At 48.1% G+C, this 16,088-nt stretch overlaps 3 protein-coding genes across 3 annotated transcripts; 1 reads left to right on the plus strand and 2 right to left on the minus strand.

Moving 5' to 3' along the window:
* Nucleotides 1-705: 705 nt before the first annotated feature.
* Nucleotides 706-1,809, minus strand: ARB_06230 (uncharacterized protein; the record flags this gene model as incomplete). Its single annotated transcript, XM_003015872.1, has 1 exon — nt 706-1,809. One exon carries the CDS (start codon nt 1,807-1,809, stop codon nt 706-708), a length of 1,104 nt encoding a protein of 367 aa, XP_003015918.1.
* Nucleotides 1,810-2,960: 1,151 nt separating this feature from the next.
* On the minus strand, nt 2,961-4,699 carry ARB_06231 (mitochondrial import receptor subunit (Tom37), putative; the record flags this gene model as incomplete). The annotated part of the gene is made up of 4 exons (XM_003015873.1): nt 2,961-3,978; nt 4,053-4,191; nt 4,224-4,617; nt 4,694-4,699. 4 exons carry the CDS (start codon nt 4,697-4,699, stop codon nt 2,961-2,963), a joined length of 1,557 nt encoding a protein of 518 aa, XP_003015919.1.
* An 8,064-nt stretch (nt 4,700-12,763) lies between these two features.
* ARB_06232 (uncharacterized protein) lies at nt 12,764-12,901 on the plus strand (the record flags this gene model as incomplete). Its single annotated transcript, XM_003015874.1, has 1 exon — nt 12,764-12,901. The coding sequence occupies one exon, from the start codon at nt 12,764-12,766 to the stop codon at nt 12,899-12,901; it is 138 nt and encodes a 45-aa protein (XP_003015920.1).
* Between the last annotated feature and the right edge of the window lie 3,187 nt (nt 12,902-16,088).

A 16,088-nucleotide genomic window follows, 5' to 3' on the forward strand; every position in this document is an offset into this window, starting at 1 on the left:
GAACTCCTTGTTGCGCGTCTCATCCCCGTTACTGCCATGGCTGACACTTGAATGTCGTTAGTTGTTACTCTTGGCCAGCGTACAGGGAACTACCAGCGGCAGGAAGTGCGGATACAAGCACCACCACATTCCCCCCCCCCCCCCCCCGCGAATCGTTGAAGATCTACCGGCCCCTTGAAGCAGTGCTTCATTAGCTGCAGCAAGAAACCGGGCGAAATCGAAAATACTTAGCTGCAGCTGCGGTCTGTTAGAGCCGGGCGTCGAATGTACTACAGGGAATGAGGGCTTGGTGAGACGCAACGGCGACAGAAGTGAGGAGATTTGGTTATGGGCTGATGTATACGTGTGTGATGCGAAGGAAAAGTACAGCGATTGTCCATGTTCAAGCAGAATTTGATTTGTTAATTGTAATTAACTAACCGGTCCCCCTGTCCAAGGTATCAGAGAGCAAACGGCATGCTATATCGGCAGGACACCATCACCATCCGCGTTCTTCCTTGTAAATGTTCATTGGTGTCGTCAATACATCTGGTAACGAGAAAACTCACAAAACTCCAGTCCGTAGTACTTTTCAATAAAATCGACTGTACAAAATATAACAGTAACCCTTTCTTTAACCGTGATTAAAATGCAGGAGAGGGAGAATAGAAAAAAAAGAAAAAGAAAAATATCAAACAAGAAGGTCATCATGAAAAGGTGTCACCCCTAAGCCCATTTTCCGAGTAGCGCCATCAGCAAGGCTCCAAGACACAATAGGCCGAAAGCAGACAGGACGGTTCGGATGGGTGCCCGCCGCATGGATGTGCTGAACATAAATTCGTGGGCCATCAGCTCGACTAGTGACGTGTACACGAGAATGCCGGCCGAGATAGAATCGAATATGCCGTTGACAATGAGTGTTGTGCGGCCCTCCGGAGGGTAGGAATTGCGCACACCCAGACCAATGGCGATGGCAATGGGTGTCGATAGGCCAAAGGCGATCGCCAGGAGGTAAGGGGTGTGTCTTTTTGAGTTGGGCCATGGGATAGTGGCGAGCCGAGAACCAAGGCCGAGACCCTCGAAGGTCTGGTGGAAAGAAAGCACAATAAATAGTGTTTTGAACTCTTTTCCAGCAACGGCAAGGGTGAGTCCTATGAAAATTGAGTGGAAGATGATGCCGAATTCCAGGATGAAGACAGAAGTTAGCTGTGCGCTGTAATCTTCCAATAACGCCATATGAGAGGCCTCGACAACATCGGAGCCGCCGTCCGATGGGTGATCCTGGGAGTGTCCAAGGTGATCGTGGTTATGGCTGTGGTTGTCTGAGCCATTGGCCGACTTAGGCTCCGCAGTGACAACGCCTGTTTCAACCTGGCGTTCCGGTTTCGGGTGGTCATGGTCATGGCCGAAACGTGCATAGCGGATGACCATCAGCTCAACAAAGAAGAGGATGATGATGGTCATGAGCATGATGCCTTCGACCCAGGGGTATTCTTTGATGGGGCCTGTTAAGCAAGGATGGGAGAGTGCTTCGTGTGCAGGGGCCATAAGGTGGATGAAGGACGTGGCAATGATGACACCAGAGCCAAAGAATTTGGCGACGAAGAACACCCATGAAGGAACCTTGGGTTTTGAGGGTGAGTTTGGGTCGCGCCTAGCAAAGACAGGTAGAATAGCACCAGCCGAGGAGCCAACAAGCATGATGAAAACGGCAACAATGCGCAGATTGAGCTGGCCATTGTAGTCGTTGCCGTTGTTGCAGGCTACAAAGGTGGCATCCTCTTCGCCACCATGCCTCTTCGAGAGAGTAGCAGCTACTAATTGGTCCATGATGTTATAATATTGGCTGAAGGAGTTGGGGACAAGTAGAAGTTGGTGTTTTGCTCTGAGGGGGAAAGAGGCAAAACTATTGAAACTGCTCAGGTCGAAGGGAGTGGGTGAGAAAGGAGGTGATTTATATGTCCAACGGCCAGCTGGGAGCCAAACAAAAAGGAAAGTTGGCCCTCCAACACAACCGGCCCAAAATCAATGAAACTTCTGAATTAAACGAGAATTCGTTCGATGGAGGGCAGAGGCCGGAAAAAGCAAAGGCAGGGTCAACAATATTGAGGGACTCGTGGCACTTGCACTTGAACAAGGTTGACTGCAGGTATGGTATATTTCCGGACGGCTCAGAAAGCAACCAATTGAGGGTATGTGCTCGCAAGGTCGGCACACTCAAAAGTGTATATATAGCTTCCGGTAGCCAGTCGGGGAGGGCGAGGGCGTTGCGGAGTGGGCGTGAGGCTGGAATTAGTGTCGACTTTACTGAGGGAGGGTGGGAGGGAGGAGAATGCTCGAGGGGAATTGTCAGTTGTATATCAAATATATCTCTGCATTCTCATGCTGCCACCCTGCATGTACTGGCCCCGTGTGCGTGTATCAGTGTATCCTGCACCCGTCACCGGGCCTTTTGCTCTGCTCTTTTGCTCTGCGATGCGACTCCCGCGTGTGAAGATGAGGGCGCTCCGTACTGGTCGTCCGTCCCTCTTCGTGATCAAGAGAGTCCAACCAGCAAAAAACGAGAAGCAGAAGCAAAAAGAAAGCCATGCATGAGGACCTTGAGAGCAAGGATGACCGAATACCGGCTGAGTAATCCTCACGTGTCGAATCACGGGACGCGGCAAGACAGGAGCGGCTTGGAGGCCTTGGCCACAGCGATCGAGCGGAAGCGACATTGGCTGTATTAAACAGGGAGACAAAAAGGGTCCAGTAGGAAAAAGCACCGGGAAACAGCCAGCGTCAAAGGAGGGGAGGAGTGAGTTTTTGGTAAGGAGATGCATGATAATACCGCAGATAAGTGAAGCGCAGAGAGAGGAGTAGCCTGTTGGATGATCCGTGATGAAACAGCGTGGATACCCACACATAAGACGAACAGTAGGAGGCAGATAAAGAACAGGTTCAAGCTCAAAGAGCGAATAAGGGCAGTAGAGGACTGGTTATTAATGGAGCCCGAGCATCTCGCCAGCTTCTCCAAATGACGAGCTTGGGGTCGCTACTGCTGTTTCTTGACCAGCAGCTTCGGGACCATCTCCGTTTCCGTCCTGTTGCTGTGCGCTGTCAGAAAACTGCAGTTGGAGGCCTATCCCTGCGACGAGATACCAGGCAAGCATCCCAATCCCAGCTACCACCGTCAAAGCTGATGTTATAGCTTCCCGTCGCCTACTCTGGGCGACTAACTCTATAATTTTTTGCTCCCGTTCAGCAGAAACGTCTTCGCTCAGCTGTTGAATGCGCCTGCTGGCTCGTATGTCTCTCACGATTGGGATGGCATCTGCAAGAGACTCTGCGATACTAAGACCGATCCCTGCTATACTTGCTGGCTCAGATTCCTGCCACGGCAGTGTTGTTGCAGTCCGACCAGTATCGACTGATTCAACCTTTCCGCCGTAGCATTTCAATTGCAGCTTCTCAAAATACTTCACCAGTTGCGGCGAATATTTATGCACGCCTTCTCGAAGCCATGGTGATGGCGTCTCGGGAAAAATCGCCAGTGACAGGTATCCCAGTGCCACACAATCTAGACTACACGGCATATCATCGTTCAATAGGTATCCTTTCCCGTCCAGTAGCTCTTCCAGTGGGCTCACGAATTCTTCTGTTAATCCATCTAGTCGGATGCGGCTTTGCTGCGACGACTTACTTAGGAGCCCACTTATCGTTTCTTGAGATTTTGTAGCAAGACTCTTTGGTATCTGACCTGATGCAGATAGCGTCTGTCGTCCATCTTGTTGCTCCTTTTGCTTCTCTTCTGTCGCATCTAGGTCAAGGTGCGATAGTCCAAGGTGTTCTGTGCGAGCCTTTGCCCTTGATCGTAGTCGAGGCGGCAGTATCCACTGGTTCGGCCATTGCAGAAGGGATCCATATGCAGGTGAAGTAATTGCATAGTAGTTTTCACTCGAAACGTACAGCGAAAGGTCAATTAGCGGTTGTCCATGGCATTCAATAAAACTCGAGAAGCTGTATTATCGCTGCATTAGCCCTCAATTCTTGAAAGCTTCAGTGTTCTCCAGTGTTATGTGGATGAGACTCACGCGATGCAGTCAGCCGTTTCCCGTTCATCCATCCACCTGTTGAGATCCCATTCTCCCCCAGAGGATTGTTTCAAGAAATCAACAATGTTGCGAAATCGACTGATCCATCGTGAGCCTGTCCAAAGCGCAGGTAGTTCATCTATCAAAAAAGGTTAAGTTAACAAAACATACACTCTGGGGTGCTCAAGCAAAAGATATAAAAGACAAAAGTTTCAATGAAGTATTTCGGGTGAGAAGAAATCTTACGCGTTGGCACTCTTCCAGGATCACTGTCTGCAACCAACACCCATTTGTCTGATCCACCATTATTCGGACCGAGAGCAAGAGAGAAATATGCAATGGTGGCCAGGCATTGGGGATCAATCGAAGGTAGGCCGAACGCCGGACCCCAGACATGTAACTCCAGAACCATGATTAATAATATTACAAGTGAGAAAGAAGAAAGTATCCAGAAACCCAACAGCCAAGAGGAGGAAAGGAAACTGACGATAAAGGAGAAGAAAAGCTCCTTGACTGCGACGTCTTTGGCATTGACGTTGATGTTGAGGTTGGCCTGACGCTCCAGCTAGGTCCAGCGGCGAATTAGGGCAGGACCATTTTTTTTCCGTCTTTGGAATAACGCCGAAGCTCTGGTCACGTGCCAGCATGATCTTCCATTGACGGGACGACCCATGGATCGCTTCTTCTTAGGACGGGTAGTGAACCATATGTAATGGATGGACGGACGGGCGCTTGACAACAACACAGCGAAAAACCTTTTACCCATAAGTCGCTTCACTGTTCGATACCACGCAGTACTCAGGATGTGCAACCAGTTTGTTGCCGGTGAAGTTAGAGCTGTCTGTGAAACAGCCTACTATGCTCTCCGCATAACCGTTGATTCACTCCATTCACCCCTTTCATCTAAGCTGCTGTGTCAGGAGTGTTTCTACGCCCTTCGCAGAAACGGAAAGTTTTTTGGCATCGAGATTTCGAGTTGCCTCAATCCCATTCCTAGGCACTAGCAGGGAAAGCCGACACTGCTGCATACCTGAGCACTCCTAGCTATCTACATATTTACAAAAATAAAAAGGTAAAGGAAGGGGAGAGAGGTCATGCAAAGGGGAAACTTTTGCGCTTCGGCTCTCATCATTCATGCATACATCTGTCAGGTCTAGCCGCTGCCAGCCGTGAAGTTCTCGTACTCTGATGCGAGATCTGACTTAATAGCCATGTGCTATAGCTTCCTACGGAGTCTTGGTATGCATATGTACTTAGAAACGACTGATGTTTTTGCAATTGTGCTTTGATATTGCTCCTTATAGTCAAAGATAAGGAATGTCCAGGTGACATGTCTTTGAGAACCCTGAATAACGAGAAAAAAGAGAAAAGTAGAAAAGAAAAAGACCTCTCGCAGGATTGGATACGAGAGTAGGATCACGAATACGCTCGGGGAAGCTAACACGAAGACTGGCTTCAACTTCTATTTTATGGCTTCCCCCGCATTTTCATCCTACTTATGCTTCTCGTGCCGTGCTGTCGGGGCTGAGATGTTGTACTGCGAGGGGACTGATCCCAACAGTCTGTCACCCAGATAACCAGGTGATGAGGCTGATTGGTATGGCGACGGACATGCCTGTCCAGCTAGGTACTGCACAGCTGGCATCCAAGCTCAATATGCTCCCAAGCACGCTATCTTCTTTCGATTGGCTATGTGACCGACATAGCTGGCCGCGCAATCTGCATGGCAAAGCAAGGCTACACGTATGAACCAAGTGGTAGCTAGGTAACATCGCCGGCAAAGTACCACCACTTGTAGATACCTGCTAACGAGCGACGTGTGATCGGGCTGCGGCATTTATCGATCATGGGGATCGGGATATAACTTGCTTTACATGATCCATGTAAAGGCATGTTGACGAGGCGTCGCCATGGGAGATGTGCTCTTAGACAACTACAGGGTAGTTAACTTGCAGTTATTTGACCACCCGGACAAATAGACAGATTTAGTAGTTGAAAGAGAGAGGCTGGAGACACCAAGGCTGCATTGGTTCCCTCGGTGATTCTGGACAACTGCCGTCGCCAAATTAAGATACCTAGCCGTCCTATCTGCTTATGTGCGGGCGCTTGAGGATGGCACGGGCCGCGTGCCCGGCCTTTTCTCCTGCAAGTCATGAGGACCCCGGATGAAGTCCAGAGCTGCCAAATTGAAAAAAAGGGAGAGGTATGGCATGACATATACAAATACCCCAGCAGGATTTGGCGTTGGGCATGCAAGGATGCCTGACTGCGCATATCGCCTAGAAGACGGGTTATCAAGGCCAACAACAACATGGGGATACTGAATATCGACTATAAAATCTTGGCGATGAAGATTTTCTAGGCAATATAGGCGATATCTTTACCTCTAGGAATCAAGGAATCCGGGTTGTCATTGGTGCCTGGTCAAGTGGTACAAACTTGGCTATAGAAGAAATGACAAGATTATTAGGTAGGCAACTTATATCCAACGAGCAAAAATAATGGAGAACAGCTGGAATTTCGTTGGACCGACTGTACGTGTCGGCAAAGAATTGCCCAACAGATACCGATGTTGTTGGGTGATGATGATATAGAGGCACCAGGGGTGGATTTGTTCACCAAGCAATTGATGAAGGACTCCAGCCTGAATCACATAGATCCAAGTGCCATAACTGGGCGCCATGAAGGTCTATCGCCATAAGATAATGAGCCGGAATCATCTTATCCCAACTCATAAAACCCCTCATCCTCACCTCAACCAGGTGTGATCACCAAGAATGGCCTTGATTCTGGTTCTTGGCTTATCGGGGAACAGGGGGATCATAAGACAAAATCTTGATGCCTAAGTCGCAGCATCGGGAACTGATGGATGTTCGATATGCTCAACGGGAAACAGCTGCGAGGATCTTCATCCGTGCGTTTCGTCCCCGGGTTCCTGAACCCAAACTCAGATGGAGTGGGAATAAGGAGAAGGAGAAGCAAAAAAAGGAGAGGGTGCTGTGGGATTGTCAGGCCAAGCCCGGATGGCCGGCTCAATGCTGGGCGTGCTGGCTGGCCCATGAAAAAGCGTTGGCGCGAGCATGTCTTCCCTTGAAGAGGGGTTTTTGCACCAACTCCAGGAAACTGCCCAACTAGTTAGTACTACCATAGTGGGCCGGGAGCCGATGTTTGATCCCGGCACACTGAATAGGCGGGCAAAATTGTGGTCAAGCATGAGTTCAATGATTGGGTGTTTACATCTAGTTAATCCACCCGGAATGATTAACTACAGTCTCGTGATTCGTTGCATCAACTCGAAAATTCCCGATAAGTGAACCGCAAACTACGATTCTATGCACGGCGATCATAGGCTCCATAACATTCCTTGTTAATAAAAGGGAACCAGCTACCAGAAATATCGACGTGGACTTTGCAAACTGGTATTTGAAATACTGGAGATATATCGAAAGTATTCAGGTATCCTGCTTTGATGTGAGGGGCTGTTGTTCAGGAGGCAGAGCAGAAGCCACATTTTCTTTGATAGCCCAGGCGACTGAAACTGGTATATTCTTAGCATATAGACAGGGGCGCTACAGAAGGCATACTGTACGGAGCTCTCCGAAGCTCGCAAGGCCTGCCTCTCTCCTGATGAATCAATATCGCCAAGACCCTGTTAAGCACGCCACCTGCATGCTAAGACATGGCCTTTCCCGATACGGCTAAAGGGTGCTGTACGGTACCTGAGAATAAGTTATATTTTAGCTGTAAAATACCGTAACAGTCTCGTTTTTGGGTTAGCGTGGTTACCAGCCCCGCCCGGGTACAACCCTATTTTCAGCCTTAAAACATCGCCCAGACAGGAGAAGCTCGCACCAAGTACCAGCTGCCCCTCCATCCTCACTCGCTGCTCGACCTCACGCGAGCTATGGCATCCATTATATCTTGCATAGAGCTGATGTGAGGTTTACTTCATAGACTAATTATAAGTACCAGAAACGCCACTCTGTCAACACTTCGGGCGTATGCAAATTCATATTTGCGATAATAATGTTAAACATGCCTTTTGCCGAAGTAGATCATGTTCTTGGCCGGTTCTCGTTCCTTTGGTGCAATCATCCCAAGCACTCGGCAAGCCTAGGCCACATATGACGCTAAGAAACTTCTTGCAACTTTTTAACAAGTTAATGGTTAAGCTCCTGAGGCGTATCTTGTTTCGAGCGTCCTTGGAGAAGCTAAAAAAGCATATTAGAACAACCGTGCCTTCGAGCCTATTCTTAGCCAAAAGCTGTAGGCTACCAACAGCATCGACGGGGCTACCTCTTCGAAGAGACATGTGCGAGAAAGGCAGTTCCAGATTGGACAAGGATGTGGGAACTGCTCGCACGATCGGGGAAAGGTGGCCAAGTGGAGGGGTTGGGGAAAGGGATTCTGGACGTCTGGCAATTTGGAACAAACAGCATTGATTTCCCCAAATATTGAGGGTAATAATAGAGGGAACGGCTATCGATGGTTTGCCAAGCGGGAACCTTCACAAGCCGACGGTTTCTATGCGACAGGTCACGCTCCATAGTGACGCCCAAACTAACCGTATGAGTGGTGGAACTCGATCAACACCAACACGGAGAAGCGCGGGCAATCGGAATAACGGTCTAGAGGCAAGCTGGCTAGTTACAAATCGCATCTCATTAACCGTGTTAAAATTAAACAGTAATTAGTTTAGCTATAACCTCGGAGAAATGGGACAAGAGAGCTAATGTCGGTCACCCGGGACCTTTTTTCCTCTCGTCGATCGAACACCATAGCTTGGTGCGGAGCAGGATCCTACAGGGCGACGCTCTCCGTCTGGGGTTCGCAGCCCTCCAGGAGGCAGCCGAGGCTGGGTGTCTGAGCTAGACTTGTTGCACATCCTTCTCTCCCAACTACGATCAACATACATACCCAAGGGGCAACCAACGTTTCCCGCCGGAAGCCGATTCGCTTCTAACAGCTACTTAGGTTCATTCACATACATAACATGAAACGAACCGGTGAGAAGACGAATTCAAGTAGAGGAGCTCACAGAGCACCTAGGATAACTTACTTGCGGACTGAGGTTGCTTTCACTTCCGGAAGGCGGAGATCTGGTCTGGCCAGAGTCCCGGGGAGTTCAGAGAGAGAAACCTTTTTTTTTTTTGGTTAACGGAAGGAAGCAAAATAAAAATAAGAAAAAGCTAAGAGAAAATGCTTGCAGCCTAGCAAATAGTAACTAGCTGCTTTGGCTGGCGGTTAGCGGACAGTTGCCGAGGATCGAGAATCATATCATTGATGAGGTTATAATAAATGGGATTATGCTGGGAAGCCGAGAAATTCGGCAGCATGGAGGGCATCAATTGACACGTTCCGCTACCAATCAGTGACAACACTTGATAGTTAACACGCCATTACACAGACACCGCGCCAAGATCTAGTCGGCGATGTATATGACGAAACAAACCCATCGTTGAGCCAGCATCATATCTGCTATGGAGTTCGTTCTTGGGAGGTGAATCCGGCGACCCTTTTGTCAAGGCCAAGGCCAAGACGAAGATATGTCAGAGGTTCCCCTTGCACAAAAAGAGAAAAGAGCTCTTCTCATTGGCTGGCTGGTGGAGCATAAAGGTGGGCAAGAATAGACGAGGATTGGTGGAACATGTCTTACATAACCAGCGCTGTGATTGGACGTCTCCTGCCGTCTCTTGCTGGGTTCCCCCAGCCGCCCGCAGTCTCGCACGTCCGCAAGGCACGATTCGGCGTCTTCGCGCGAATTCGAGGCTGTTGTGAGGAATCTTGGGACTTGGGACTTGAGACTCTTATCTATGGGTGATCCGTTGGTACGGAGATGTAGTTATAGGATTCGGACGGCAGCAAGGGAGATGGATGGTAGAACGTCTTAGTAACATTAGAACAATTGTGCTGTTTGTCCTAGATAATATGGCTGAGAAAAATAATAGAGAGAACCCATCTGTTCTAATACATGCTGCTTTTCATAGAGTACAGTTAAGAAAAAAATATGGTACAAGGGTAGAAAAACGAATAAAGCCGCCCAACACTCCGTAATTCGCTAGAAGATGCGAGTACGATAGGCCTCGTGTCAATGAAAGAGAAAAAATATGAAAAAAATAAATAAAAAATAAAGGGACAATATAAAAGGAAGTCCCCAAAGGAAAAGCATAAAAACGTAGTATCATCTGATATCAATAATCAACCATTTGCATCAGCACCGGCAGCAGCAGCAGGGCGGATATGCACGTCGAACATGCAGGATGAGCCAGGATGGTCGATGCAGTCAGATGACTTCATGCATTCCAAATCAGCCAGTTAGTGGGTTAATGCTGCATCGACTCGACCAGGGGCCCAACGGCTTGTTTGCGGTACGAAAGAGGCGTACCCAAGAACACGACAAGCCAGACAAGAAAAAGAGACTTCCGGGACAAGAGTAGGGGTGGGATGTATGTGTGCATTTTGTCAGGTAGATTAGATTCGGGCCGAGTCAATAGTTTCATGCATGGTTGAATGAATGAATCCATTACTATGCTATAACCCTATCTTCTTCTTCCTCTTTCCACCCCATACATCTTGACCTCAAAGCTCAAAAACTGTGCCCCTCCTTGTCCTCGCAGTTTTTTCCTTGTTCACGATCCTCCCAAAAACACCGAAAATAGAAAGTCGTGGAAAGGAAAAGAAACATCCCATATCGATCATCCCATGAGTGACGCCGACAGCTTCCGCGGTCCACCTCTAAATTGCATGCATGAGGCCTTGTCCCGTCAAAAAGTGGGGAGGAACCAGCCTCGAGCTGCGCTGCTGCTGCTGCGAACTTGACAAATAAACAATGACATGGCATTTTTTCTTTCTTTCTTTCTTTCTTTTTTTTTTTTTTTTTTGCTCTCAGCCAGGTAATCTTGAAGGAACATTCATTTGCGTTTTGAGCGATTTTGATCGTTGTCCCCCTTTCTATGCGCGCGGCCCCTAGCTCCCCAACATGTAGAGGGATATAGGGAGTTGGTGCAAGAGAAAAAGCTTGTCCGGGTAGTCGTCAATTGCCGCAATGTAATGCATGTCGCTTGCTTAACGGTGGCTTTTTCTGTCGGGCGGGTACCGGCGAGGCAGATTTGAATGGAGATCCCCATGGCAGCGCATGCGAAGACGTATGTGTAATGCAATATAGGTGGATCAGGACGGAAGGCTAAGATGGATATGGGCGATGAGCCTTGGTATAATTGTGATGTATGATGATATACGTTTTGTTTTCCGAAAGAGTCAAGAGTAGAAAAAAAAAGGAATAATTTTTTGTGGGAAAAAAATATACCAGGGATAATGCGATGCATGCAGGGAACAACATAACAACGAGGAGAGAAAAAGAAACCTAAGCAAGAAGAGGAGCTAAGGAAGAAGAATAGAAGCACCATATTATATAATTGTATTATGCCGAAAACAGGAAAAAGCAGAGAGAAGAGAGCAAAAGGAAAAGAAAAAAAGATATGAAAAAGGAGAAAAAATAACAAGTCGATGCCATAGAAGGCAGGACGATGTATTATGGTCCAACATGGGGTATCTCTAGAGAAATGAATTGCTGATAATGGAAGACGTTAGGGCAGCCGGCTGCCGGGGTAGGTAGGATCGGTAATCTCGATGCACCCATGATGATGATGATAATGATGATAGTTGTAGATGATAAAGGTCGCCATGCATTATTTCGAAGTTGTCGAAGTAAAAAGAAAAGTCGATGATTAGGACCATGAGATGGAAGAGGATGATGGTTGTCTCGTTATGGTGTTTGTGTGTCTTGTTGTCGTCGTTAAAAGTCTTGATGATGGTCTGGCTGGTTCATGACGTTTTTTTTTTTTTTTTTTCACTTTGGGAGAGGCGGTAGAGGGCCCGTTGGTGGTGGTCCAGGGCATGGAGGGAACTGAGTAGCGTATCCGGCCATTGTGAAGGGTGGTGTTTGTCTTTTGGTAGCTCCTTGGGGAGTCGGTATAGGAGTGTGCTTAGGCAGCAAGTAGGTTGTTTGTTTGATAGCGGTAGTTGTAGTGGTTGGTTGGTGGTAGCAGGTTATTAAGCGCAGATGTTGGTTTGGTAGTTTGGATAGATAGACTTGTTGGCGGTGGTGGTGGCTGGTCTATATAAGATCGCTCTTTTGGATGATTGAATGAATGGACGAACTGATGAACGGTTAGGAGAGACGGGAAGGGCTGGGACGAGATGGACGGCCCTCTATATATATTCCACCGACTTGTAAAAAAAAAGAGAGTTGAAGATGTAACTTCGTAATAGTCTGGTACATAGGGCTCAGATCCGCCCATCATGATAAATTAGGGGGCCACCAAAAGGTAGATGCAAAAAAAGAAACGAGAAAAAGCAAAAAAACAGGAGAAAAAAGAAACACAGGAAGAGGAAGTTGAAAAATAAAAAAGAAAATAAAAAGAAAAAAAAGAAGAGGAAAGGAAAAGGGTAAAGGAAAAAAAAAAAAAAAAAAAAAAAAAAAAACCAAGGGCCAGCGGGCTCCACCTGACAACCCAAGGGGTCCTGTTGGGGATAAGAGGAGGAGGGAGACCAAGAACGGAGACGGGGACGCAAGAGACGAGAACCGCAGGAAGGCCCCCAAAGATGAGTCAAAAAAAGAGGTGATTACATACAGGTCTGTCTGCCTGCCATGGAGGAAGTCTTCGGCAGTCCGGGATCCGCGACAAGAAGGACTGGGAAGACGGACAAGAATGAGCCAGAATCAGAGCCAGAGCCAGAGCATCATGATATCAGATCATATCACCAAGACGAAGGAGACTTTCTTCTTCTCCTCTTCTCTTCTTCCTCTTCCTGCTTATCTCTTCTGGTTAGAAGACTTTTGCAAATAAAAAAAAAAAACAAAAAAAAAGAATTCTCCTTTCTTTTCTTCTTCTTTTTTGCAATCTCGGCGACCGTTGCTTGCAGGCCGACTCCAGAGAGGCCAGAGGGAGAGGGGGGGGGGGGGAGTTAATGATACTTCCAAAAGGCCTGCAGGCATCAGGAAAGGCCTTGCTAGGAGAAGAGAGTTCTAGTTAGTGCCCGCTCTGAATCTGAACCACCAGCTTCAAACCAGCGAAAGAGGTTGATGAAACCCCTTGAAGCAGAAATGACAGACAAGACAGACAAGACAGACAGGCAGACAGGCAGACAAGTTAAGGGAGGACTTGTAACCGGTTGACTGACTGGCTGTAACTCTCGGCCTGATCCCTCTAATATAAGCCAGCATCTTCATCATCATCACCGTCATCGCCGACCACCAGTACTCCGTACCCTGCTTGCTAAACCCGATATACGGGACGAGTAATAATAGTTGGCTCTGGATAGCTAATAAAATAAGAACTATATCTATCACATGAGGCGCAGCTACTCTGATGTCATTTTTGTTCCTGCGGTCGTGTAAGTCGATGTATTTTCGGTGTACAGTATACATCCTCATACAAGGCGAGAAGGCGAGGGATGAGCCACCACCACCACCACCACCACCACCACCACAGTAGCTAAACATGTGCCGTGCCACAGTTCCCTTCCGTCTCATCTCGTTTCTGTCGCTCGCTCGCTTGTTCGTCCGTCGGCGAGGACACGAAGTTCCGTCTGATAATGATGACGATGGAGGGTGATTGATGATGCATCCTCCTGCCTGCTCGAAGGACCGCCCATCCCCCATCTGTAGAGTATGTAAGTATGTGCAAGCAGGGATGGGCAACGCACGTCTCGCTTCCCATGTGTGTGTGACTTTTTTTTGTTTGTTTTTTCCTTTTCGATGCTATGACATGAAGCATCCAAGTGGCACATACGGGAGTCCTTAACGAGAGAGAGAGAGACAGAGAGAGGATGAAGGTAGAAGGCGAAGAAGACAACGACAACAAGAAACAAACATCTTGATCACGGCGTCTTCTTTTCTTTTCCCTCGTTTCCCCATCGCATATTCCTGACAGGGTTAATACGCCTGTAGTCTCTTAAGTATGTGAGTAAGCAGTTAGTGAGCTGGCCATGATAGCCGAACAGGAAGAAGAAACAGGTGATTCTTGAAGTTAGAAGATGATATCAACGACGGCGACAGCGACGACGACTACGACGACGACGACGACGACGACGGTGAACGAGCAGGGAGAAACAAGGAAGCCGAGATGACATAACAAGTTGCAGCTCTCCAGCCCATCAAACCAAGCAAGGCGATCCTCCCTTCTCCGTCCTCCTGTTCCTGTTCCTGTTCGCTCTCGTTGCTTTTTTGCCCCTGCCGCGCTCGACTAGCGTTTCATGCAGGGGTTGAGCAGCAGCAGCAGCAGCAGCAGAAGCAGAGCGCAAGATGGGACAGGACTCGTCTTTACTTTTTTTTTTTTTTTTTTTTTTCCTTTGCAAAAAAAGCTAATTGCGGGACCAGACGAAGAGGCAGAAGTCGAGGAAGAGACAGAAGAATGACAAACAGACGAGTTTCATCTCTGCCTCTCCCTTCGATGCAAGTAAACATAACCACTCTCTCGGGAAAGGAAGACGAGGGACGACAAGAAGAGACTAGAAAGATAGAAAAAGAGAGAGAAAGAGAGAGAGGAGAGAGAGGAGAGAGAGAGGTTGATGCACTGGCCTGACGCGCGCGGGCGGGCGCAACGCTCTTCGACGTCATGGGCCTCATTTTCTATACCCGTATAGACGACGGCTGTCAAAGATAGGTAATTGATAATCGTCTTCGTCTTTCCCCTCAGCCAGAGAGACAGCGACAGAGAGAGTGTGAGAGAGAGAGCACAGGTCATAATAATGATAATATCATAAGCTTATTATTCCTTTTGCCTTTCCCCGTCGTCTAAGCAAGATTGAAGGAATAGGCGAAATACTACGCAACTTCCAGGCCTGCCTCTTTCTTCTGCATCCCTCCGTCCATCCATCCGCCGGCTGCCTTTCCTCGATTCCTCAAGAAGGGCCAGCCAGGCTTGGAGAAAAAAAAAACTAAGAGCCAGCAGACGCGCCTGGCCAGTCCATTCTTATCTCGCCGGGAGCCGCATTCGATGTAACTGACTGATAAGGAGGTCGCCAGCAAGTTATACAGAGTAGCTCTATGGGCGGCGCATCATGCACACTTTGCAGTCGTCCCATACTGTCTACAGCTAGCTAGCTTGCGGGCTCCATCCGCAGGCGCCGCCGACTACTATGGAGCAGCCTTGCTGGATGGCCTGTCTCGCTTTCTCGAAGTTCGCCGACTTGGAGGTTAAGTTATTTTAATATCATGTCTCACTGCGTTCTCGCTTAGTGTCCCAGACTGGATATGTCTTCCCTTCCAGTTGGCAGAGAGGCAATAATAAGAACCCTACTTAAGTACTTATATATGCTTATCGGAATCGGAAGTGAACATCCCTGGTCCAATTGCTATCTTGACCAAGGTATATCGCACCTCTTCCCCGTGCTTAGTTTTACCCGACTAACTCCCACCTTGCATCCCAGATGATATCATCTCCCGCCCTGTACATACGCAGAGCTCCAACAGGGCAAAAATGAACGACAAGTTGAGTAACGACATTATTATTATTATTATCACCTTATCATATTAATATATTATCCCATCGCACGAAATTGCCGTTTCAGCCGGCTGGAGCCCATGAGCTTGAGCTCGGGACAGACAGAGAGAAAGAAGAAGAAGAAAATGCATGGAGAAAGATGAACAGCAAAAAAAAAAAAAAGAAACGGATTGAAAGAAGCAAGAAGCAGGAAGCAAGAATGAATCAAAGAGAGGGCTCAGCCGCTCTGCGCACCCGGACGAGCCAGACTTACGAGTCGTGGCTTTTTTTTTTCTTCTTGTCTTTGCTTCTGCATCCCATCCCGCATGGGATATGCTGTACGGAGTACGATGTACGGCGCCCAAGCAGAGTCTTGGTCTTGGTCTTGGTCTTGTCGGTCTGTCCGTCCGTCTGTCTCTGTCTGCCCGTTACCTTGTGCAGAGTTTCGTGCGTGTGTATGTATCTTCTCTCACCCAGCCTTGGTTACACCGGTTGTTCAAATGGAGCCCTCTGCAGGCGGGTCGTCTTACTTACGTGCATTCCGAGTTTC

Source organism: Trichophyton benhamiae (assembly GCF_000151125.1).
Source record: "Trichophyton benhamiae CBS 112371 chromosome Unknown Abenha-G-c-322p01.r1, whole genome shotgun sequence".
Taxonomy (NCBI): domain Eukaryota; kingdom Fungi; phylum Ascomycota; class Eurotiomycetes; order Onygenales; family Arthrodermataceae; genus Trichophyton; species Trichophyton benhamiae.